Source organism: Leptonychotes weddellii, chromosome 10, assembly GCF_054177405.1.
Source record: "Leptonychotes weddellii isolate Sample4059 chromosome 10, ASM5417740v2, whole genome shotgun sequence".
NCBI lineage: Eukaryota > Metazoa > Chordata > Mammalia > Carnivora > Phocidae > Leptonychotes > Leptonychotes weddellii.
This window is the reverse complement of record NC_138378.1, coordinates 104,124,429-104,145,481: the sequence shown is the minus strand read 5'-3', so window position 1 is coordinate 104,145,481 and position 21,053 is coordinate 104,124,429. Positions and strand designations below refer to the sequence as shown.

The window sequence follows — 21,053 nt, the reverse complement described above, 5'->3', positions numbered from 1 at the left end:
TTTTGCTATTGTTGGGTGGAAGGTTCCGTGCATGTCTGTTAGGTCTAGTTGGTGCATTGATCAAGGCCTCCATTTCCTTACTGAGCTTATCACATATACATCCTTAATGTTAAAGAACTCTTACAAATCAAGAAAAGCCTAAACACAATAAGGAAAATATGGAAAGAAGACAATTCCTTTAAACATGCAAATAAACAATAGACTTAAAGTCCATTTCATTGGCAAAGTGCAAATTTCAAATAAGTTACCACTTCCTTTTGCTAAAGATTTTTAAGTGATAATATACTCAGTAAATGCTGTACTAGAAATCAGTGTAATGTTTCTGGGAAGTAATTTGGTAATATCAAAAGGTTTAAAAGTTCCATACTATTTTACCAAGTAATTCCACTCCTGAAAATATATTCTAGAGACTAGAGAAGAGAAATATGGACAAAGATTTATGTATAAGAACATTTATTATAGTAGTAGTAGTAGTAGTAATTAAAATTTGGATGTAAACTGTGTCCAATAATAATAAGATGAACATTAGGATAAAATTTTTGTAAAACCAAAATGGGAAATGGTTATTTGAATGATGATTTTAAATAATTTTTAATAACATAGGAAAATTCTTATAATTAATTGAGCTCAATTTGTTGTAATATTGGCTATAATAAAAAACAGAAGAATGTCAGCAAGAAACTGAAACCTTCCTACACTGCTGGTGGGGATGGAAAATGGCTCAGCCATTGTGGAAAACAGTTTGGCAGTTCCTCAAAGAGCTAAACATATAATTACCATAAACCCCAACAATTCCACTCCTGGGTATACACCCAAGATAAATACATATATCCACACAGAAACTCCTACACGAATGTTAATAGCACTTTGATTCATGAAAGCCAAAAGGTGGAAACAGCCGAAATGCCCATCAATAGATGAATGGATAAACAAAATGGTATAATGCTACAGTGGAATATTACTCAGCCATTAAAAGGGAGGAGGTGCTGACACATGACACAAGGTGGATGAGTTTCAAAAACACTATGACAAGTGAAAGAAATCAGACAAAAAGGGTCCCATATTTTATTTGCCAGAATAGGCAAATCGGTAGAGCAAAAGCAGATTAGTGGTTGCCAGGGTACGGAGGAAGCGGTGGTGGGGAATGATGGCTTAAAGGGTACAGGATGTTCTCCTAGAGTGATTAAAAAAAAAAAAAAAAAAAGTTTGAAAACTAGAGAGAAGCGATAATTTGCACCATACTGTGAATGCACTAAGTGGCACTGAATTGTTCATACTTTAAAAAATGGCTAATGGTACGTTATGTGAATCTCTCCCACAAAGCAAAGTCAGCATAAGTGAATATGTTGTTTCCCAGCATCCCCTCCCCTCAAGAAAGAGAGCCAGCCAGCACGCTAAACGCCGAGCCAAGAAAACTGCCCAAGTTAACGCTCTCGGACACAATGGTAGCATTTGCAGCAACAGAATGAGGTTAAACCAAGAAATTGGTGGGAAGGCGTCAACCACTTGCATTGTGGGTGGGCGCAAGGGTCAAAGCGGTGCTGTGCTCAATGACAGCAGAGACGTCGGATTTAAACACCAGCCTGAGAGTACCCATAAAGTGTCGGAGCTGCGAACGGGCCTGAAACCATCCCCCGACCTGGATTTGCGCAGGGCGACCGACTCCAGGGAGCACAGGCCGCAGAGCGGGGAATGGCCCAGCTCTTCCCGCACACCCGCCCCTCCAGACCACCAAGCAAGGCTTTACCCGGGACCCGGGTATTAGGTTTGTTTCAAAGGCCCAGGAACTTCTGGTGGGCAGAGGAGTGGAGGCTGGCATTCCAGGCCCCTGGAAAGAGGCGCGAAGGCGTGTCGGGGTAGGGGCAGGGGCGGCGGGGTGGGCTCGGCCCCGCTCGGGGCCCCGAACCGCTGGGTTTGTGCGCCGCGGGACCGGGCGCCGCCGGCACGCCGCTGGAAGCTCGGTGGTCCGGCCTTCTCATGCTCCAGCCAGAACGAAAGATCCTGACCAAACGGTGGTTAACTGACCGAATGAATGTCCTTCACGTCGGGAGAGCAGTAGGATTTCATTGGCGCCCCCGAGAAACCCAAGGGAAAATTAGAGCAAATAACGAAAGTAAACCCTCGGCTTTGCAACCGGGGCTTGCGCCTTGCAACTGCGGAGCACGCTGCGTCCCCGCGGCGCGGGGAAAATGCTGCCCAGCAGCCCGAGGGTGCGGGCGGGATCTCAAAGCGTCCGCAATCCCATAAAAGCCACGGGGGGTGAGGAGGTGCCGGGTTTTTTGTTTTGTTTTGTAAAAAGCAGGGAAATGGAAGGGAAGTGTATTGCGCGTTTCCTTCGTCCAGAGTTGAGAAGTGGGTCCTTCGCTCGCACTTCTGTTTCCGGCTTCCTTTGTTCTGTGCGACATGGGGGGGCTCGGCGGGGCTCGGTCCTCTATAAAGTGCTGGGGGGGGGCAGCTGTCCTCAAAGCCCTTAGATCCTGTCAGAGCGGTGCGGCCTTGGTAAGCATTAGGGAGGAACTGGCAAGGGCTGGGAGCAGCGGAGCCTTCGATAGCTCAGTTGGTAGAGCGGAGGACTGTAGTGGAGTGAGTTGCGGCAATCCTTAGGTCGCTGGTTCGATTCCGGCTCGAAGGACTTCGGATGATCTTTTTAGCCTCCGCTTAATTCAATTATCCCGTAGGGAGAAAGTTTCACTCAGAAGCCCGCTGTGCATTTGCAGGAGCGCTGCAGCTGTTCGGTAAAACGCACGTGCGGTACGTAGTCAGGATCCAATCCCGCGCTCTTGTGGGTTAGATGCGAAGATATGTATTACTATTACTTACGTGTGATTATTATATGCCTGCTTTAAAAAATCTTGCCCATGACCCCCACCGTACTCTGCTATATAAACGTCTTGAACTACGGTCGGTCCTCGGGTCAGCGGCCAGCCCAGAACAGCCTGTAAGGCAAAGGGAAGAGGCTCGGCAGCAAGCGGGGGATTAGCTCAAATGGTAGAGCGCTCGCTTAGCATGCGAGAGGTAGCGGGATCGATGCCCGCATCCTCCACTCAGGCTTTTTTCTTTTGCCCCGTGCATCAAAGGATCCCTTAATAGCGGGAGATCCGCTGACCCAGGAAGGTGTTTTGTAATACACGGAGGAGTACGGTGGGCAGTGATTAGCTTCGCACATTGTCCTTTTATTTTGCAGGTGAGTCTCTTCCAGTTTATTTCCTGGTCACTTTGCGTTTTCCTCCTCTTGGCCGGCAGGCCGTTAACCGTCTTCTGAGAAGATGCGGTGGAACCCTCCGGCCCGACCCGCCGGCCGAGCCCCCAAACGCCACTGGCTCAGGTACCCGCTAACGTGCGAGGGAACCCCTGCGTGCTGACCAATGGCAGCGAGCCTTACTGGGCGGGTAGCCAGCTGTACCCGCGGCCAATAGGCGAGAGGCTTCTTGTTTCCTGGCAGAGCGGGGTCCCGGCACCGCGGCGCTCGGGTTTTGTTTGGGTCCTGGGTGGAGGGCCCGGGTGCCGGGGCCCGAGGTGGCGCCTCGCTAGCGGGAGAGGGAGCGGGATCGCCGGCCCCGAGAGAGGTGAGGGGCGCTGGGTGGAGCGCGGGCCCCGCCGGCCCCGGCCCCGCCCCCTGGTCAGCCCCTTTCAGCCCGGAGTCCCTCTGGAATGCCGCCCCGCCCCCCCTCCCGGCCCGGGCCTCCCCGGCCCCACCCCCACGCCCGGGGCCGCACCTCAGGCCCCCCAGTCCCTCCTCGAGTGTGAGTCTGTCTCGCCCCTCCATGCCTCCGAACCCCACCCTGCCCTGGGCGAGCTCGATCAGTGTGAGGCGAGGGTCTGTCGGAGTCGAGGGTCGAGAAGCCACCCCTTGCCCCCAAGTGGGTGTCTACCAGCCACTTTTTTAGGGGTGCTCAGGATACCCGTCCCTCACCCACAACTACTTGCCAGCGTAGCTTTTTCAGGGACTCCAGTGCTTTGCAGGGCGGGAGGGGGCTGCAGACAAACCCATGCCCTTAACTGGAATTGAGCTACTGTCTCCAGGTGAGCCGGCGGCTACTGCCCAGTTTCTTTTGTCTTGGCAAAGGCCGCAGTTCTCTAGTTTTCTTTCGTAACAGGCATAAGGTAGTAACAAAAAAAAGAAGGAAGACCCAGCCCTTCCAGGGCTCAGGGGAGCAACCGACCGAATGCCTGTGAGGACAGAGGAGTGGAGAGAAGCAGCTGCCCATTTAAACTTGGAATTTGGTTCTCTCCGCTCTGCTGGAGAGTGGGGAGCCAGTCCAGGAACCAGAGATCCAGAACGGCCATCTCTCAAGATGGCCACGTGTTGTGGTGGGTTTATCTGGGCTAGGTGTGGGAAATCTGACTTCTCTAATGTTATTCTCCAACCTTTGGGCCGCAGAAAAGTTTAGAATCTAGCATTTCTCAACATAGTTAAGCCATTGAGTACTTCATTTTGGAATAGCCACGCTGTTGTAAAATGGGGTCCTTTTAGGTCAGTTATAAACCCTTAGTGTGGGGACAGAATACTGCTTTCTCTTAGTCTTTGCCGGAAGGCCACTTCTCCCTTTTCTGAGGTGGAAAGAGCCTGTTGCTTCTTAGGGCACTCCCTAAGAATAGCTTTCATTTATCAGGAGATACCCAAAAAACTTTTTATTTTTCTTCCTCTCCTTCCTACGTCCCCCCCGCCCCCCCCAATTTTTCCCCAGCTCTCAGGGCCAGAGTGGGCAGGAGGATGCTTTCCCAGCCTCACCATGGAGCTGCGCTGTGGGGGCTTGTTGTTCAGTTCTCGCTTTGATTCAGGGAACCTAGCCCACGTGGAGAAGGTGGAATCTGTGTCTAGCGATGGGGAAGGAGGAGCAGGTGGGGCATCAGCCCCCATCAGCAGCATTGCCTCTTCCCCTGACTACGAGTTCAACGTGTGGACCCGACCAGACTGTGCCGAAACAGAATTTGAAAATGGGAACAGGTAAGAGGAAAGTAGTGGAGGGAGGAAGAAAGAGAAGAGAGTAGATGTCCGTGTCCCCAAATCCCTGTTCAGTCAGCTCTCTGACTTACAGTTCACTACCCTTCCTCTCTCAACCCTCCTCCCCCTCTCTTTGCCTCCCCCCTACTGAACAGGCCTTCCCCAATTTCGCTTGCTCCAGCTGTCCCACATACCCTCCCTCCAACCCTCAGTATCCAGTGACCTGTTTCTCCCCCGGCCCGCAGGTCATGGTTCTACTTCAGTGTCCGGGGAGGAACTCCAGGGAAACTCATCAAGATCAACATTATGAACATGAATAAGCAAAGCAAGCTGTATTCCCAGGGCATGGCCCCCTTTGTGCGCACACTGCCCACCCGGCCGCGCTGGGAACGCATTCGAGATCGGCCTACGTTTGAGGTAAGTTCTCCGTGAGGAGGAAAGACAGACTGGGGAACTAAAAGTAGAGGAGGGACAGGAAAGAGGAGTTAGCCTCAATACGGAGTACCAGGCAAGCGGCACACCCGGTTTGGGTATCCGCTTTCCCTCCAGTGCTAGCTGGAGTCCCAAGATAAGCCCCTGCCTCAGGAAGCCTAGAAGGAGCCGGCTGTCCTATGGAAAGTTCCAGAGGGAGGGAAGCTGGTCACCGTGCTGAGGGTGTAGGGTCAGTTCCTGGTGATCCCAGTAGGATCTTAGTTCTCACACCAACGGCCCCTCCCTCTTCCTCCTCTGCTCCTCAGATGACAGAGACGCAGTTTGTGTTATCCTTTGTTCACCGTTTCGTGGAGGGCCGTGGGGCCACCACCTTCTTCGCCTTCTGCTACCCCTTCTCCTACAGTGACTGCCAGGATTTGCTAAACCAGCTAGACCAGCGCTTTCTGGAGAACCACCCTACCCATAGCAGGTGCTGCCCCCGTCCTTACTCCTGCCACACAGTCCCGGACCAGACAGCACCTCTGCTACTTCTGGAACTTGCCCCAGGAGCCCTGAACCATAAATGTCACCAGTTCTTTTTTCTGTACAGAATGTGGGACTTTGGGTACCTTTGACAAATATGTGTATGACCTTGATCTCACCGTACCACCACCTACATTCCACTCATCCACCTGGCCAGTTCAAGCCTCTTAATATCCCAGCTCCCATCAGTTATCCAGAACTTAGCACTGCCATTGCCCAGCACACCTTTTTTTCTGTCCAACAGAGGGCAGCCGTGTACACAAAGTCATCTATCGTAGGGAGCCATAAGCTGGGGAGAAAACAGTAAGTTCATCCTGTCCTGTACTCTGCATCCTAGCAATGCAGACCACCCAAATCCTCAGCCTCATTTAACATTGTGAGGGACCTTAAGGTCCCAAAGGTTAAGGTAAAAGACCAGATCCTACAAATCCTAGGCTGGTGATGAGGCTCACCTCTTGTTAGGACTTTAGGGAATTCCCCTGGCTTAAAGATTTTTGTCCCCACAGTCCCCTGGATACCATCTACTACCACCGGGAGATCCTTTGCTATTCTCTGGATGGACTTCGTGTAGATCTGCTAACCATCACTTCGTGCCATGGGCTCCGAGAAGATCGGGAGCCCCGTCTAGAGCAGCTATTTCCTGATGCCGGCACCCCCCGGCCATTCTGTTTCACAGGCAAGAGGGTGAGTGGGAGCATAGCTGAGAGATAGTACCTGGGCCTTTCCTTAGCCCCAGGCCCTGCTGACAGCTTAAGGCCACGTTCTCTCTGAGCATCCTGGCCACCGCCTTAGCCTGCACTGGGAGGCAAGCGTGGCCGCTCCCACTCCACTTGCAGACTCAGCCAGCTGGAAATCCAGTGGCTACTCCTGCCCACCCCGCGCCCCATGTCCTGTTAGAATGGACCTCTAGCGTGACTGGCCTAATGACCGCTCTCCTCTCCACCTCAGATATTCTTCTTAAGCAGTAGGGTACACCCTGGGGAGACTCCATCTAGCTTTGTCTTCAATGGCTTTCTGGACTTCATCCTTCGACCTGATGACCCCCGGGCCCAAACCCTGCGTCGCCTCTTTGTCTTTAAGCTGATTCCCATGTTGAACCCCGATGGTGTGGTCCGGGGCCACTACCGGTAAGAAGCCTCCCCAGCCTGTCAGGATTGCTCCCAGTCCCCCTCGTGTCCTCCATCTCAGTGAGACACTATCAGCCTCTTCTTTAACTTCTCCTGTATAACAGTCCTCTTGCACCCAAACAAGGGCAAGCCCATCTCCCTGTCCAGTGACCAGAGAAGGAAGGTGGCACATCTCGTGGCACTCTCTGGAAGGAGTAGTTAGAATAACTGCAGGGTCCGCTGGGTGCAGGGAGCTGTGCTTAGGTCTGTGGTAGGGGTGACAGCAGATCAGGGAGAGGGCCTGTCCTCAATGCTTGCCTTCCTCATGCAGCCTGAGCCTCTCATTTTAGAAGTCCATCTCCCATGGTCTCCCTTTCATCCACACTCACGTCTCCCCCGCTGGCCCAGCCCTCTTGAGCCCGCTTCAGTCCCTGTCCTCCTACAGCACAGACTCGCGTGGAGTGAATCTGAACCGTCAGTACCTGAAGCCTGACGTGGCCCTGCACCCAGCCATCTACGGGGCCAAAACCGTGCTTCTCTACCACCACGTGCACTCCCGTCTGAACTCCCAGAGTCCCTGTGAGCACCAGCACAGTCCCCGGCTCCCTCCACATGCTCCCCTTTCCGACCTTGAGAAAGCCAACAATCTCCAAAATGAAGCTCACCTCGGTCACGCATCTGACGGGGACAACCCTGAAGCCTGGACGCAGACCAAGCCAGCAGAACAGAAGCCCAGCAGTGTGTGGATTATGCCCCAACAGTCCGCTGAGGCTGAGCAGCCGACCCCCGACACCATCCCCCCTAAAGAGAGTGGTGTCGCTTACTACGTGGACCTGCATGGACATGCTTCCAAAAGGGGCTGCTTCATGTACGGCAACAGCTTTAGTGACGAGAGCACCCAGGTAGGGATCCCCGGATTGTCATGGGAGTGTGGGGGCTGTGGCAGGTCAGGAGATAAAGCTTAGGCCACAGACAGAGGGAAGGTGGCCTTTTGGCTGGAAGGCCTGTGGCTGCAAGAGATATTCTACCTCCAGACAAGCTTCGAAGGGCCGAGAAGGGTTGGCACTGGGGCTTTGTCTCAGTCATCACATCATGACCTTTGAACGAAGGTCTTTATTGTAGAGTTTGGGAATCCAGGGGGAAAGGACAAGTTTGCATTATTGGAGAGAAGAAGTTAAGAGCTTAAAAAGAGGCGGATTTGTACCTTTCCAACACCTGGAAATCATATCAGGCATCCGGTGAGAATTCCAGAATGCTGCCTGCTGCTGATGGTTGTAATGGTATCTGCCGTGGGTTTAGTCCCACAGCCCCCTGCTTGCCATCTCTTCCTTGCCCGCCATTCCTCCCTTCTGTCGGTCTCTCCTGAGTTGCCTTTTCCCTCCCCCAAACAGGTGGAAAATATGCTGTATCCAAAGCTCATCTCCTTGAACTCCGCACACTTCGACTTCCAGGGCTGCAATTTCTCGGAGAAGAACATGTACGCCCGAGACCGCAGGGACGGCCAGTCAAAGGAGGGAAGCGGCCGGGTTGCAATCTACAAAGCCTCAGGGATAATCCACAGGTTGGCTGGAAGCTGGGGTGTAGCTGACGAAGTACCTTCCCTAAGGAAACCACCACCCAGTCTGGGCTGTCTGAGGAGCAGGGGACAGCGCAAGCCTTCTCTAAAGACAGGCTCATCATTAGCATCACTGTCTTTGGTGAAGGACTCTGTCTTTTGGGGACTTCCTGGGTATGCCAGACTGTGCCAAGGCTAGGTCTTATTAGTACTTTGTTCCAGGTGATTACTTCTTAGACCACCGAGGCTGTGCCCCATGGTTCTGTCCTGATTCTGTCCAGGCAGGACACTGATAAAGGTCTCTGTGTCTTAGCTACACACTGGAATGCAACTACAACACTGGGCGCTCGGTGAACAGCATCCCTGCCGCCTGCCATGACAACGGGCGTGCCAGCCCCCCTCCCCCACCGGCCTTCCCCTCCAGATACACCGTGGAGCTGTTCGAGCAGGTATGGAGGCAGGGGTACGTGGGGAAAGGGGGGACCTCCAAGTCTGGAAGGGCCTTCGCTCGTGCGGCCTGACTCAGGTTCCTTGAAGAGAGGCTCACCACTGTCACCATCTCGCCCTGGGAGTTCTATTCCTCAGCCCGTGTCAGGGCCGGGCCTTGGCTATCATGGTATGGAGAGGATGAGTAGGCGCTATTTCTGACCCCGTACCACAGAGAATCCCCGGCACATCTGAGTCAGATTCTTTGCCTCTGAGCTCATCTTCCTCCTCCTCCTGCTGGGTTTGTTCACTCCTGGGCTTAAAAGCATCGCCTCTGCGTCCACTGGTCTTGATGACCTCTGGGCTCCTAGGGCACACAAGAGAAGTAGAAAGAGCTGCAGGTCATTGAAGAGCTCGAGGCTTCCGCTAGAGTTCCTTCCTGGTGCCAGCCAGAAAGCACACCTGCTCTTGCCCATAAAGGATGAGGGCCCCCAAATGAGCAACGGTTTAGGGAACAGCTTTAAATTTGCTGAGAAAAACAGCCCTGGCACAAAATTGGGGGCACCCACTGAGAAAATGTGAGGCCTGGCCGCCTCTGCCACCGTGCAGTGCTCGGGCACCCCAACACGGCGGCCTGGGTTGCAAGTCCCGGGTGCTGAGCCAAACTGGGCCACCCCGCAGGTGGGACGAGCTATGGCCATTGCGGCCCTGGACATGGCAGAATGCAATCCGTGGCCCCGGATCGTACTGTCCGAGCACAGCAGCCTCACGAACCTCCGCGCCTGGATGCTAAAACATGTGCGCAGCAGCCGAGGCCTGAGCACTATGAACGTGGGTGTCAACAAGAAGAGAGGCGCTCGAACTCCACCCAAAAGTAACAGGTAAGACCCGCAGGGTGGAAGGAGGAGAGGGTATGAAAGTGGAACAGGACCTTGGAGCAAGAAGTTCCAAGGGATTTGTGTTCCTCCCCTATCCAAAAGGCCCACATGGTGAATATTTTCAGAGTAAATCAAAATTGGTGAGATTAATGCATTTTTTGAAAATGGGGTCCTCTTCCCTTTTACCTGGAGCTACATACTTCCTAGGCATCTGAGAACCAGGCCAGGGGATCCCCTCCTCAAGAGCCCTGCACAAAATTAAATATAATTGCAGTGGCGGTGGGGGCAAGGTCTTGGCTTCCAGGGGTTGGCAACGACGCGGGGGGCCAAGGGCCAGCACGAGGGAATAAGAGGGGAATTCGCTGGGACTTAAAGCTGCCAGAGCCAGCCCTATAGCTCTTGGGGCGCTCTCGGCGAGAGCAGCTATGTGTGGGACCAGCCGGTATGCCCCGGGCCGGACACCTCGTCTGTGGCCGCGAGCTCCGCCCTTCTCCCTTGCAACGAGTCCGTGTGCCCGTCCCCCCGGCGCTGCTTTGCTGAGCATCAGACCCTGGGGACAGCCTAGGGACACAGCCTGCCCGGCCCGGGGTTAACCGGCCTCTGCTTTTGTGCAGCGGCTTGCCTGCCTCCTGCTCCGAAAGCCCCTCGAGCCGGGCACACAGCTGCAGCTCTGGCGTAAGCGGTGGGGGCAGCGGCGGCAGCCAGCAGAGCTCCCCACAGATGAAGAAGCCCCCCAGCTTTCCTTTTCATGGCAGCCGGCCTCCCGGGCTGCCAGGCCTGGGCTGCAGCACTCCAAAGGGCAGCCACCGGGTGCTGGGCCCTGTCAGAGGTAAGCCGGTCTGGGAGGCCCTGCAACGGCTGTTCGGTTGTTGGGGGCACTGCTGGGGGAAGTGAGAGCTTGAAGCTACACACTTGGCTGGGACCAAGGGCTCAATCAATAAAATTAGTTTCTAGCAGCATCTGCAGCCTCTCCTGCGACCTTGGTGTTCCCTGCGCCACGAGCTCCCGAGCGGTAGTGTGTGTGGCCCGGGCAGGAGGCCTGGGCCCCGGGGCTTCGGCCCGTGCTGGGAAGCAGGGGGCTTTCCAAGGCCAGAAGCCGAGCTGGAGCAGGGGCCACGCTGAAGTGCGGAGGCTCCGCGGCAGGGCCGGCGTCAGTCTGTCCTGTCGGGAGCAGTGTAAGGAAACGTCCTCACGACGCAAGCGGCAGCACCGTAGAGCCGGAGACCCCGAGACCCCTAGCCGAGGCCTCTGGGGGATGACACTGTCCCTGGCTTCAGAGCCTGTTCAGAAAGTGGTATCAGAAGGATTCCAACTCTTCCAGCGAAAAATGGAAGAACTACAGACAGCTTCTGGTTGAGGCTTACTAAGCAACAGTCTGGTGTGTTCCGGCAGCGGCCGCCGCTACTCAGCGGGGCATCAGTCCCCCTCGGCTGGGCTTGAGGAGACCCTGCCTGATGAGATTCTGGGTTTCAGACGTGTAACAGAAACAGATGGGCCTTTAGGGAAAAAGAAGAGGCGGGCTGTGGAGCCATTCCTGGGGAGTGACTCGGACTTTGGTGGGGAGAGACTGCTGTGGTGCCACTTCTAGAAATACACTAAGCCCCAGATCAGTATTGTTGGTGGCCTCTGGGCTGGAGAAACCCTGCCAGAGCATGGAGGCTCGTTAGCTGGAGCTGAGGGTTCTGTGGGTCTTCGGGCTGCACTCGCCCTGCCTAGCGCTTCCCCGGGACAGACCAGAAGCTCGCACTGGGCTGTGGGAGTCTGCCTGCGCCAGGTAGAGCAGCACAGGGGGAGAGCGGCTTTGACCAGTGGGACCTTTTATCCCTGATAAGCAACGCTGTTATCCTGCTTACGTTCCAAGCCCCATTCTTTGGGATTCTCCCATCACTGGGACAGGCTGCTTCTGTACCCTGTGTTGGAAGGACAGTATTAAAGTAATACTAACGCTGTGTATTTAAATAGCATTAAACAGTGAACAAAACAGTATCGTATATACATTTCATTTGATCCTCACAGGGACCTGTGGGGTGGATGGTGTTTCTCCGTTTCTCTGGTGAGAAAACGGAGGCTGTGGAAGGGGACTTGTCCAGGATCTCACGGCTGTTAGTGGCAGCCGTTACTCAAGCTGCTTACTATTCAAACTTCCTCTCATTTCTTTTCCTTCTTTCTTTCTTGTCAGCCTCTCATACCTCTTCACTCATACTTCCTGGGAAGGAATGTCATCGTCCTAGATCCCCCTTCCCTGACTACAAAAGAGAAATAGGAAAGAGTCCTCTCTAGGTCCAGGTCCTCCCTGGAGGATTCTAGGCAGTTTCAAATCAGTATTTTATTCTCACCCCCACCTCCACCCCCCTTCAGTGAGGGACATGTATTCTGTGTCTCTGTTACTTCCCCCAGATAACGAAGAGAAAATGTGCATATTCAGTACTAAGGATTTCCTTACAGGAAACAGACCTAAAACAGTCAACAGAACATAAAAGCACACACTCATTATAAACACAGGGGACTTGGGGAGCCACTGTCATAGATAAACTCAAGAGTAATTAGCCAAATTAGGGCTTCTTCATGCTCAGTTGAGAAATGGTTTTGAAGAATGGATGGTAGTATATGGCCTGATAGAAACATTCCAGGATGACAATGGTAGCCAGGACCAGCACTGCTGGTAGAGAAGACAAGAAGCAAACATACCCAGCTGGCTCAAAGGGCCAAGCCCTTCAGCACCGAAATTAGGTGAAGAGAGGCAGGAGGAAGAAGTTGAAATGTCTCGAAAACAAAGATTATGAGTTAACTGAGACACAGCAACGATTGTGTGCTTCAGAGAATGATGAGAACAAAACATGTATGGAAGAGCAGCCTGTGAACTGTGTGGATTGGGCAGGCAGGGGGAGGGGAATCCTCGCTGTAGTTTATCCATGAGATGGCTAATGGCTGTACCGGGGTCCGGGAAGGAGAGATGAATATATGTATCAGAAATAGAGGTGGCAGGGTTCGGTGATGATGGAAGAAGGGCAGATTAAGAGCTTCAAGGCTATCAGCCAAAGGAAAGAGTCATGGTGATATTAAGACATTGTATGGAAGAAAAAATGTTGAGCTTATTTATTCTAGACATGTTTGGATGTCATGGGCTAACTATATGGAGGTGTCCTGCAAGCAGAAAAAAGAGCCAGCCTGTAGAAAAGGTGACAACAAAGTTGGATCTAGGCGTCATCCACACATGCAGGTAAAACAAGTGAGAAGTGATGTCCCAACAGGGGAATGAACTAAGAAGCAGAAAAAAAGAGAGACACCTGGGGACTTGCGTCCATATTTATAAGACCTGAGAAACTATGTCTCTAAAGTCATAGAAGGTTGAGAAGGGGGTTACTAATGAGACCAAACAGGAATACTCTAAGGAGATGAAACGGTCAGAGTGCTGGAATCTTGACTCCCAAGTGCTACAATTTTTGCTGCTTCATCTCCTAAAATCCCTGATAGGACTCCAGGATAGGAGACTAGGCCTGGCTTAGGACAGGGACCTGCAGTGCAGACTGTGGTATCTGGACTGGGCCTCTTCAACCAACCCTCGGAGAAACAACTTTGTCCAGTTGATCTGTCCTGTAGCTTTGTGCTATTTCCTGGCTCCACACATCTAGCTCTTTGGCTCCTGCCACATCCAGGCATACTCTGTCTTCCAGGATAGGAAGAACACAGCTCCCATATCTCTGAGACCTAACTATAAGGCAGCTGTACTGTCCAAACCCAAAACTGAGACTGCGATTTAACAAAGGATTTTTTTCTGACTTGGAAATTTATGAGAAATTTTCCACTAATGTATAAAAATCATATCACACTTAACTATACATTTAATTTACAACTACCCTTTACTGGCTAAAACAGAGCATGAGACTGTGCTATCCAGAACACTTCAGAAAAGATCTAGGCAACCAGCCAGAAGCTTAAAGCAGAGGTTCAGGGAACTAGTCTGGAGGTTCCATGCTCAAGGCTGGAGGGTGACATTTTAGAAGGCCAACGTGTAAGGCAACTCGGGGGTGAACGGGAACGTCCCTGGGACAGAAGGCTGCAAGAGCCTCTGAGGAAGCCCTGACCCCCGCCACCCTCTGACCGCAGTGCCAGCCAGCTAACCTAGTTCCCCCAGCTGCAAAGCAGGTCCTGAGCAGCACCTTCCCGGCTCTGCGGGCAAGCTCCAAGCCAGCAGGCGCAGAAGCGCTCGCCAAGCCGAGGAAGGCGAGGCCATGGGAATAGCTAGCCCACGACTGAGTCAGGGAAGCCGAAAGCCTGCAAGATACTGGTGCAAAAGGAGGTGCAAGCAGAGCTCGAAGGCAGGCCTGCTGGGGACAGAGTGGATAAGTCCATCGGCTTCTCCGGTCAGTCCTGCAGGGCATAGGACTAAGGTGAGGCCAGTGGGGCACCCAGGAATCAGGGTCAGGCCAAGGCCTTCTCACGTGGTGCACCCTAGGTGCTTCCTCCTAGTCCTGGCCCTGGATCCAGGCAAGTCCCTCTCAAGAACAACCTGGCCCATCTGGCGGACCCCTGGGGTAAAAGAGGCAAGGTCAAAAGTGGAGGCGGTCAGCTGGCGCCCTTCCGCTGCCCAGTCCTCCCTCCCAGCTCCGGCCCTTCTGCCTGCGCCTACTAGAACTCTTTCCTGGCCTCTGTTGCGCTGTGGCTCAGCAGACAGGCCGGTCCTGGCAGAGCAGGCCAAGCCCCACGGCAAGTGGAGGCGCCTGTGAAAAGCGAGTCACAGGACAGGAAGAATGCCTCCAGCACCATCCTGCTTCCACTTTCTCTGCTGCAAACAAGTTTCGTGGTGAAGGGCAGATGAAAGCTTATCTGAGGGCAGGACGTCTCCTGACATATCCATTTATTCCCTTAGCGCCTAGCACTGATTAAATGACCAGCAAACACGTGTTGAAGGAATAAAAGGCAGGAAGTGGGAAGCCAAGTAAAAGCTGGTCTCACCCTCCCCCCCTCCAGAGGGCATCAGTGAGGCCCACGGCCGTGCCAGTGACTCAGTCAGATCTAGGGCGCAACACGGAGGGCCAGTTACAAAGAGGTCGGGGGGAAGGGGGGGCATGATGCCAGACCTCGAAGTGGTGAGACCTAACTCCTGCACTGGGGAGGGCAGTCCACCTCCACCTCAGACCCTCGCCCCAGGGTTATCCTCCCACTCCCAAAATGGAATCTCTGGCTGATTACCATAAGAATAGTCTCACAACCTCTGGAAGCAAAGCTGATTCACGTATCACTCTGCACTCAGCCTTAAGCCACTGACTCGAGTTCAGAACCAAGAAATACTTGGGGCTCCTCCCTTAAATCGTCTCAGTGGGGACTGAGGCCTGATTATACCAGGGGCCAGAAGTCAAAACATGAGAAATTGGGCTGTGTGCTCACACTGCCAAGTCTAGAGGCAGGGCTGGCCAGGTTTTAAGACAGTCGAAGTGAGAGTTAAAATGCGATCTTTAAATGCTTTATCCTTTCCATATTAGGCCTCTTTCCTAAACCAGACTGGTCTCCCATCCTTAAACTCTCATAAGGGCAGGATTCTTGAGTTGTATCCGTAGTATCCTTCCCAGAACACCTACATTCACAGACAGTTTTTACACCAAATGCCTGTTTTGCTTCATAGCTTCCGGAGTGTTTCTCAGTTCTTGCTACAACCTACAAATGTCCCAAAGGCTATCATTTGCTTTCTTACTTGCTCTTTCTTACCTTTCCTGGGATAGGTGAGGCTTCATCCTTTAATATGATTTCAGCATACCCCTGTGTATAGGTATTCCTCAGATCCTCTAGAAACTATTTCCATCCTTCATCAAGTTCAGGTTCATTTCTGCCTATTATGCACTGTCATTTGGACATCATCCTGATACCATTGTTTTACTAAAGAATTACCCAGGTCTGGGTTCTGCGGTATTTCTAAGTCATGGTGGTGGGTAACACTTCAGGTTATTTGACTGTGGCCATGAGTCTCTGACCTGCTCTCTTTCACTGCTGTGTCACCTCTTATTAGCACCCTGAGGTCTGTTGGTGTTTATTATTGACGCATAGTTGACAGGTCTGGTTATTTTTGATGCTTGGCTATGGCTGGTACCCAGCCTCTCAACAAACTTCTCAAAGCTAGTTTCTGTCCTGAAATCTCTCCCTCTTTCTATTCCTTATTCATAGAAGTATCAGTTTTTAAAAATCTGGTTTGGGACTTCCAAAAGTAGCCTTGTCACTGCTAGCTACTGCTGAGTATAGCTGGACAAGTTATTGTCACCTACATTCTGAATTAGATATGTTTTCCATCTAATACATGTTGCTTTGTCAGGGGCCAACTGGCATCCTGGGACCGCCACTGAATTCAGTTCCATGAAGGTTAATAGCCCATTTGGTCTGAGAGCATTTTGGCACCTGCTGTCCCTCTGTGATGTGAAGGACCTGCCAAACCCAAAAGCCTCCCTACCCAATCCAGCCACCATCTGCTCTCAGAACTCGTAGCAGTGACGCTTTAGCCACAAGGAGTGGACCAGAGAGAGCTGCCACACAGGGGATAAGCCTGTGTCCTTAGGCTCAGAGAGATTACTGAGGCAGCCCGTGGTCTATAGTGGGTGTCTGCTATACAGGAAAACGAAACCTTTACTAAAGTCTCTGGTTTTCTAGGCAGAATTCTGTAGGCACTGGCATATGTAGACTGGAAAAGACAAAGTCTCTATCCTCAAGAGATTCAAGTTTCAAGTAGAAATACTCGTGAAGATTTATTGAGCACTATGTGCCAGGCACTATCGTAAGTACTTTACATGTACTAACTTACTTCATTGAGGAGACAAAACCCATAAACGATTACTAGCCAGGTGAACAAAGGACAACGACGGGGAACAGTTACTTCTACCTGTGATGGTCAAGGAGGCCTCACTGAGGTGACGTTTGAGATGGGGCCTGTACAGTCTGACTAGAAGAGGAAACAGACGCTGCAGAAGAACCACAGGGCTAGCAGCCGCAGGGGCAACAGCAGAGGGCATGAAGGATCAAGTCAGCATGCTATCAAGGGTGGGTAGCCTGGAACCACAGCGGGTGGAGCTCTGAAGGCCATGTTGAAAGGTTGAGACTTTGTCTCCCCCTGGCCTGAACCAAATAGTTTTTGATCAGGTCTAGGCTTTGGAATAATTTCTGGCACCAGTGTGAAAGACAGCTTGTTAAAAGGGAAGGGATTCAAGCTAGGGCGACCAGCAGGGATTTTTTTTTTTTCCCAAAAGCCTGATGAGAGAGACAAAGAGACAAAGACCGGTATCTGGACACGGGCCAAGGCAAGGGAGAATGAAGGAGGAATCCCAGCGAAGGCAGTGGCAGTGTTTGCCAGATTTGGTTAAACACGAATCAAAATCTGAGCGAGGAGTCAAAAGATGAAACAAGGTTTCTAGCCCATTTTTCACCAAGATAAGAACAAAAGGAAGGATGGGAGAAAATGAGTTTTGCTGGGGTCACGAGAGACTAGCAGGCAGAGATGCCAGTGGACCGCTGACCTGCAATCCCAGGGAAAGGGCTAGCGAGCAGCTGGAGAGCTTAGAGTATACAGAGCAGGAGGGGACCAAGAGTAGAATTGGCGGGGGTGGGTGAGCACTGCTATCTGGGGGCAGGAAGAGCAGACAAAGAGGGGCGGTTAGACGTAGGAGAACCTAGGGGAGCCATGTTTCAGAAGCCAAGCTCAGTCACTTCTCTGCCAGAAGAGAACTGAACTGTTCAGAAATGAACTGGTGAGTGAGTAGGCTGGTTAGCCACGGAGAGGCGGATGAGGGCTGGCTGTCGCCTGGATAACTGGAATAAATGTCAGAGGTCCTTCTACCCATCTGAGATTTGCTTCTGAAGAGGGGTGCTGGCGTGATGACAAGCCCGAGAGCCGGCATCTCCTGGCAGGCGGCGCCAGCACGACAGTGGAGCGCCAGGGCCTCGCTTATTTGCCCTTTTCTCTCCTATGTCCCTTCCACTCAGAGCCCCGAAGCCAGGACAGGAGACGGCGGCAGCAGCCACTGACCCATCGCCCTACTTCAAGCATCCTGGCCCCGTCCCCAAATTCCGCTAGTTCTAGCCTGGCCTCCTCACCCAGCGTGGGCTCCTGCCTGCTGCCCAGCTCACTCAGCATATCAGGTCTGTACCCATGGCCACCGAGATCTGGGCGGGCCAGCCTCCTTCCTTCCCTACCACCGAGGGTATAGACCAGGCTCCCTGCTAGGCTTAAACCAGGCCCTTCAGCTCCCGGGCCGCCTGACCTGGACTTCTTGACCTGATGTCATGCAGCCCTCTGCACAGCAGCGACATCACTTACCCTCCTGGATTATCTGAAACCCCTAGAGCACTTATGCCCTTGTATGGGGAGCTGGAAACTGTCTTTGTCTAATAGACTAAGAGTTACCATCTCCTGCCCTAAGCACAGTACCTCACTTAATCCTCATTTTCAAAGCTGAACAACCCGAGTACCTGCTACCTGGAGCTTCCTGACTCCAGTTTAGACAAAACTGAAGAATGAAAAAGACATAGGTCTTTCACCTGTCATCACAGCAAATGCTGTGTAACCCCATCATCCACATAAAACCTAGGCCACCTGCTCTCCTCTTAAGTTATACCCCCAGCTGTGTAAAGGACTGGATAGGAAGGAGTCCTAAGACTCCAACCCAACACCTTATAACTCCCTCAGAGCCCGTAACTCCCAACCTGTCAACTGTCTTCAATGGCTAGTAGCCCTCAATCCACCAGTCTTGGCTACTTACTTGATCCTTAAACACTTACTCATTTGGATGGGATAGGCTCTTAGCTCTATAAATTCAGAGTGGCTCGGCTTGATGGGCTGTGATTCAAGATCCAAGCCGCTACTCCAGCCCTTGGACCAGACTGGAGCATGCCGTGCTTCTCAACCAGGGGCCGTTCTGCCCACTAGGGAACACGCGGCAAGGTCTGACGACATTTCTGGTTGTTACAGTGGAGAAGGGGCAGGGGAAGAAGAAATGCTATCCAGTGGGTAGAGGCCAGGAATGCTGCGTAACATTCTACAATGCACAAGACAGCCCCCCACAACAAAGAATTATCCAGCCCAAAATGTCAGTATTGCCAATCCTGAGAAAACCCTGATCTAAAGGAAGTTACCTCTTCTTCTCCATGGTCCCCTACCCTGATATGTTTCCTTTGTTTCCTAGGGAGCAGCTGCTCACTCCTGTCCTCAGGGGACAAGCCAGAGGCTGTCATGGTGATTGGGAAAGGGCTGCTAGGACCTCGGATCCCCTGTATCAGGACACGGTTGCAGGTAACATTTTTGGGTCTTCCCCAGCCCCCCAGCGAAACAACCCTGGCAGAGCCCAGCAAGGCACTGTTCATCTGGGCAGTGGGAGGGAAAATGCTCAGCACTGCTTTCAGCCTCTCCCCTCAACCGTATCAGAAAGCTACTCTGGTGCCTGAGTGCCTCTGTCTGTCCAGTGCCCCCAGTCCCTTCAGCCAGGTCTCTTGCTTGCTTCCAACCCATGTCCCTGCCAGACATACCCCAACCTCAGCCTGCTGGCTTTGGCTTTGCCTGCCCCTGCCCTTGGCTTCTCCTCTCTTTCTGCCCAGACCTGCCCGAAGAGAGTTCCCGCCAGGAGGGGTCCCGGATTCCCCAGGTAACACATCTGGTTGCTGCTCCTAAGAACAGCTGTGCCACCAACTCCAATTCAGTCCGGTTCCCCATGCTAAGTTGGCTAAAGCTGGGTACAGGCAGACTGGATGGGTGAAGCCGAAGCTGCTCTGGCAGGGGCTGAGGCACACAAGGCTCCGAGGGAGACCTCCCAATTCTCCAGCTGCTTTCCATACACTGCTTCTCTATTTAGCCAGATGTTAGCCATGATACAACCATGGAGGTTAAATACTGGATCCTTTTGCCTCCCCTAGTTAATTAAGACTTGGAGTCATAGACTGAACCCAAGAATTCTCTAGCTATTATCCTGCCTTACCTTCTCAGCCAAGGACAGTGCCCAGAAATTCAAGGTCCCAATACCTGTGTTGTCCCCTATACTACATTCTTACGCATGGAAACTCTAGAAGCAAACCCAGAAGCAAAACGGTTCATGGAAGAATCCAGCCTCTTAGCCCACCCCGTATCCATACAGGCTAGGCCCAGGTTGGGCCGGGGCTCACCGCCGACTTGCAGAGGGATGAGCGGCTCTTCCGGCCCCACATCCCCTATACCCCGGACCAGGGAGAGCAGTGAGCCGGAGCCGGGACCCCACTCTGCACCAGGGTGAGCACCTGGGTCCAGTCCCTCACCCCACCTCACTTCTATCCCTTCGTTCCCATTTCTGCCGTTCAGGACCATTTTCTTCCTTCCCTACTCCCTCTGACTCCCAAAAGACTAAAGGTACTTTCATTAAGAATCTTGTCCCTGAATTTTTTCTCATCATGGCCTCAACAGACAAGAAAACAACTTCTTGTTAGGGCCTAAGGCCTAGGAGCTGGCTCGTTCCAGCATCAGCCCACTGTGCAGTGCTCAACCCCTCTATCCTTACCCATCTCACCTTCTCATCTCCCAGCCCCTGGCAAACAGACCAGAAGAGGGGCAGAGTTTTCACAACCCTGATTCCTCTCTCTTCTCTATTGCAGGCTGCCTCAGGCCGGGCCCCCACGGCCCCACTCTGCCCCTGCCTTTTCTCCTATTTCCTATAGTCTGTCTGACTCCCAGTCCCGGATTTGTTACAGCGGGGGGCCCTTGGGCCAACCTGAGGTTTGTTTTGTCCCTAAATCTCCCCCACTCACTGTCTCTCCCCGGGTCTGATGCCTCAACCTTCGTGCCCAGTATTCAGCCCCAAGATGGGAACACAGTGGGGAATGTGCTAGTCCCCTCCCTCAGCTGTTGATTCCATGTGACAACCATAACTCCTTGGAATGCCAGCCACACTCTTCTGCGGCATTGCAGAGCATCACCTTGAGACAGGACAAAGCAGGAACCTGCTACCCCATCCCTCCCTCCACAGCACAAGATTTTGGGACCACAAAAAAATATATCTATATTTTTATATTGGGGGGAGGGAGTAGAAAAGAAACCCCTATACTGGGCCCTACTCAGTGGCAGCTTCTTGTTCCATAGGGTTAAGGAAGACTTTGAGAAAATAAAAGTTGTTTGGAAAAATCCAGGTGTAGTTGCTTTGTATGCTGTGATGGGTAGAGGGATGAAGTGAAGTGTGAAGGCCCCTCATACC

The 21,053-nt window shown here is 52.6% G+C and overlaps 2 protein-coding genes and 2 non-coding genes across 14 annotated transcripts in view; 3 read left to right on the top strand and 1 right to left on the bottom strand.

Annotated features, from left to right (window-relative positions):
* The first annotated feature begins 1,408 nt into the window (after positions 1-1,408).
* The window catches only part of AGBL5 (AGBL carboxypeptidase 5), a 21,029-nt gene continuing 1,384 nt past the window's right edge, over positions 1,409-21,053 (top strand). Inside the window, exons 1-16 of one of the 11 annotated variants that reach the window (XM_081797055.1) lie at positions 3,361-3,566; positions 4,689-4,948; positions 5,191-5,362; positions 5,683-5,846; positions 6,406-6,583; positions 6,848-7,026; positions 7,451-7,907; positions 8,397-8,566; positions 8,874-9,009; positions 9,668-9,867; positions 10,479-10,693; positions 17,827-17,982; positions 19,026-19,132; positions 19,360-19,481; positions 19,968-20,098; positions 20,458-20,594. In XM_081797055.1, coding sequence (XP_081653181.1) covers positions 4,734-4,948; positions 5,191-5,362; positions 5,683-5,846; positions 6,406-6,583; positions 6,848-7,026; positions 7,451-7,907; positions 8,397-8,566; positions 8,874-9,009; positions 9,668-9,867; positions 10,479-10,693; positions 17,827-17,982; positions 19,026-19,132; positions 19,360-19,481; positions 19,968-20,016 — 2,520 coding nt within the window. In that variant the 5' untranslated portion in view covers positions 3,361-3,566; positions 4,689-4,733 and the 3' untranslated portion in view covers positions 20,017-20,098; positions 20,458-20,594. Of the gene's footprint in view, positions 1,766-2,465; positions 3,326-3,358; positions 3,567-3,597; positions 4,024-4,688; positions 4,949-5,190; positions 5,363-5,682; positions 5,847-6,405; positions 6,584-6,847; positions 7,027-7,450; positions 7,908-8,396; positions 8,567-8,873; positions 9,010-9,667; positions 9,868-10,478; positions 10,694-17,826; positions 17,983-19,025; positions 20,984-21,053 lie in introns of those variants that run through there. The other 10 variants (XM_081797058.1, XM_081797050.1, XM_081797057.1 and 7 more) reach the window with 10 other exon arrangements.
* Positions 2,543-2,632, top strand: TRNAY-GUA (transfer RNA tyrosine (anticodon GUA)). The gene is given in 2 exon segments: positions 2,543-2,579; positions 2,597-2,632. It is a non-coding gene; the product is annotated as a tRNA-Tyr (tRNA).
* On the top strand, positions 2,971-3,043 carry TRNAA-AGC (transfer RNA alanine (anticodon AGC)). Its single transcript has one exon. It is a non-coding gene; the product is annotated as a tRNA-Ala (tRNA).
* OST4 (oligosaccharyltransferase complex subunit 4, non-catalytic) overlaps positions 8,104-21,053 on the bottom strand; it is a 14,755-nt gene continuing 1,805 nt past the window's right edge. Inside the window, exon 3 of the mRNA XM_081797074.1 lies at positions 8,104-9,353. The gene's annotated coding sequence lies outside the window, so the exon portion shown is untranslated. The remainder of the gene's footprint in view (positions 9,354-21,053) is intronic.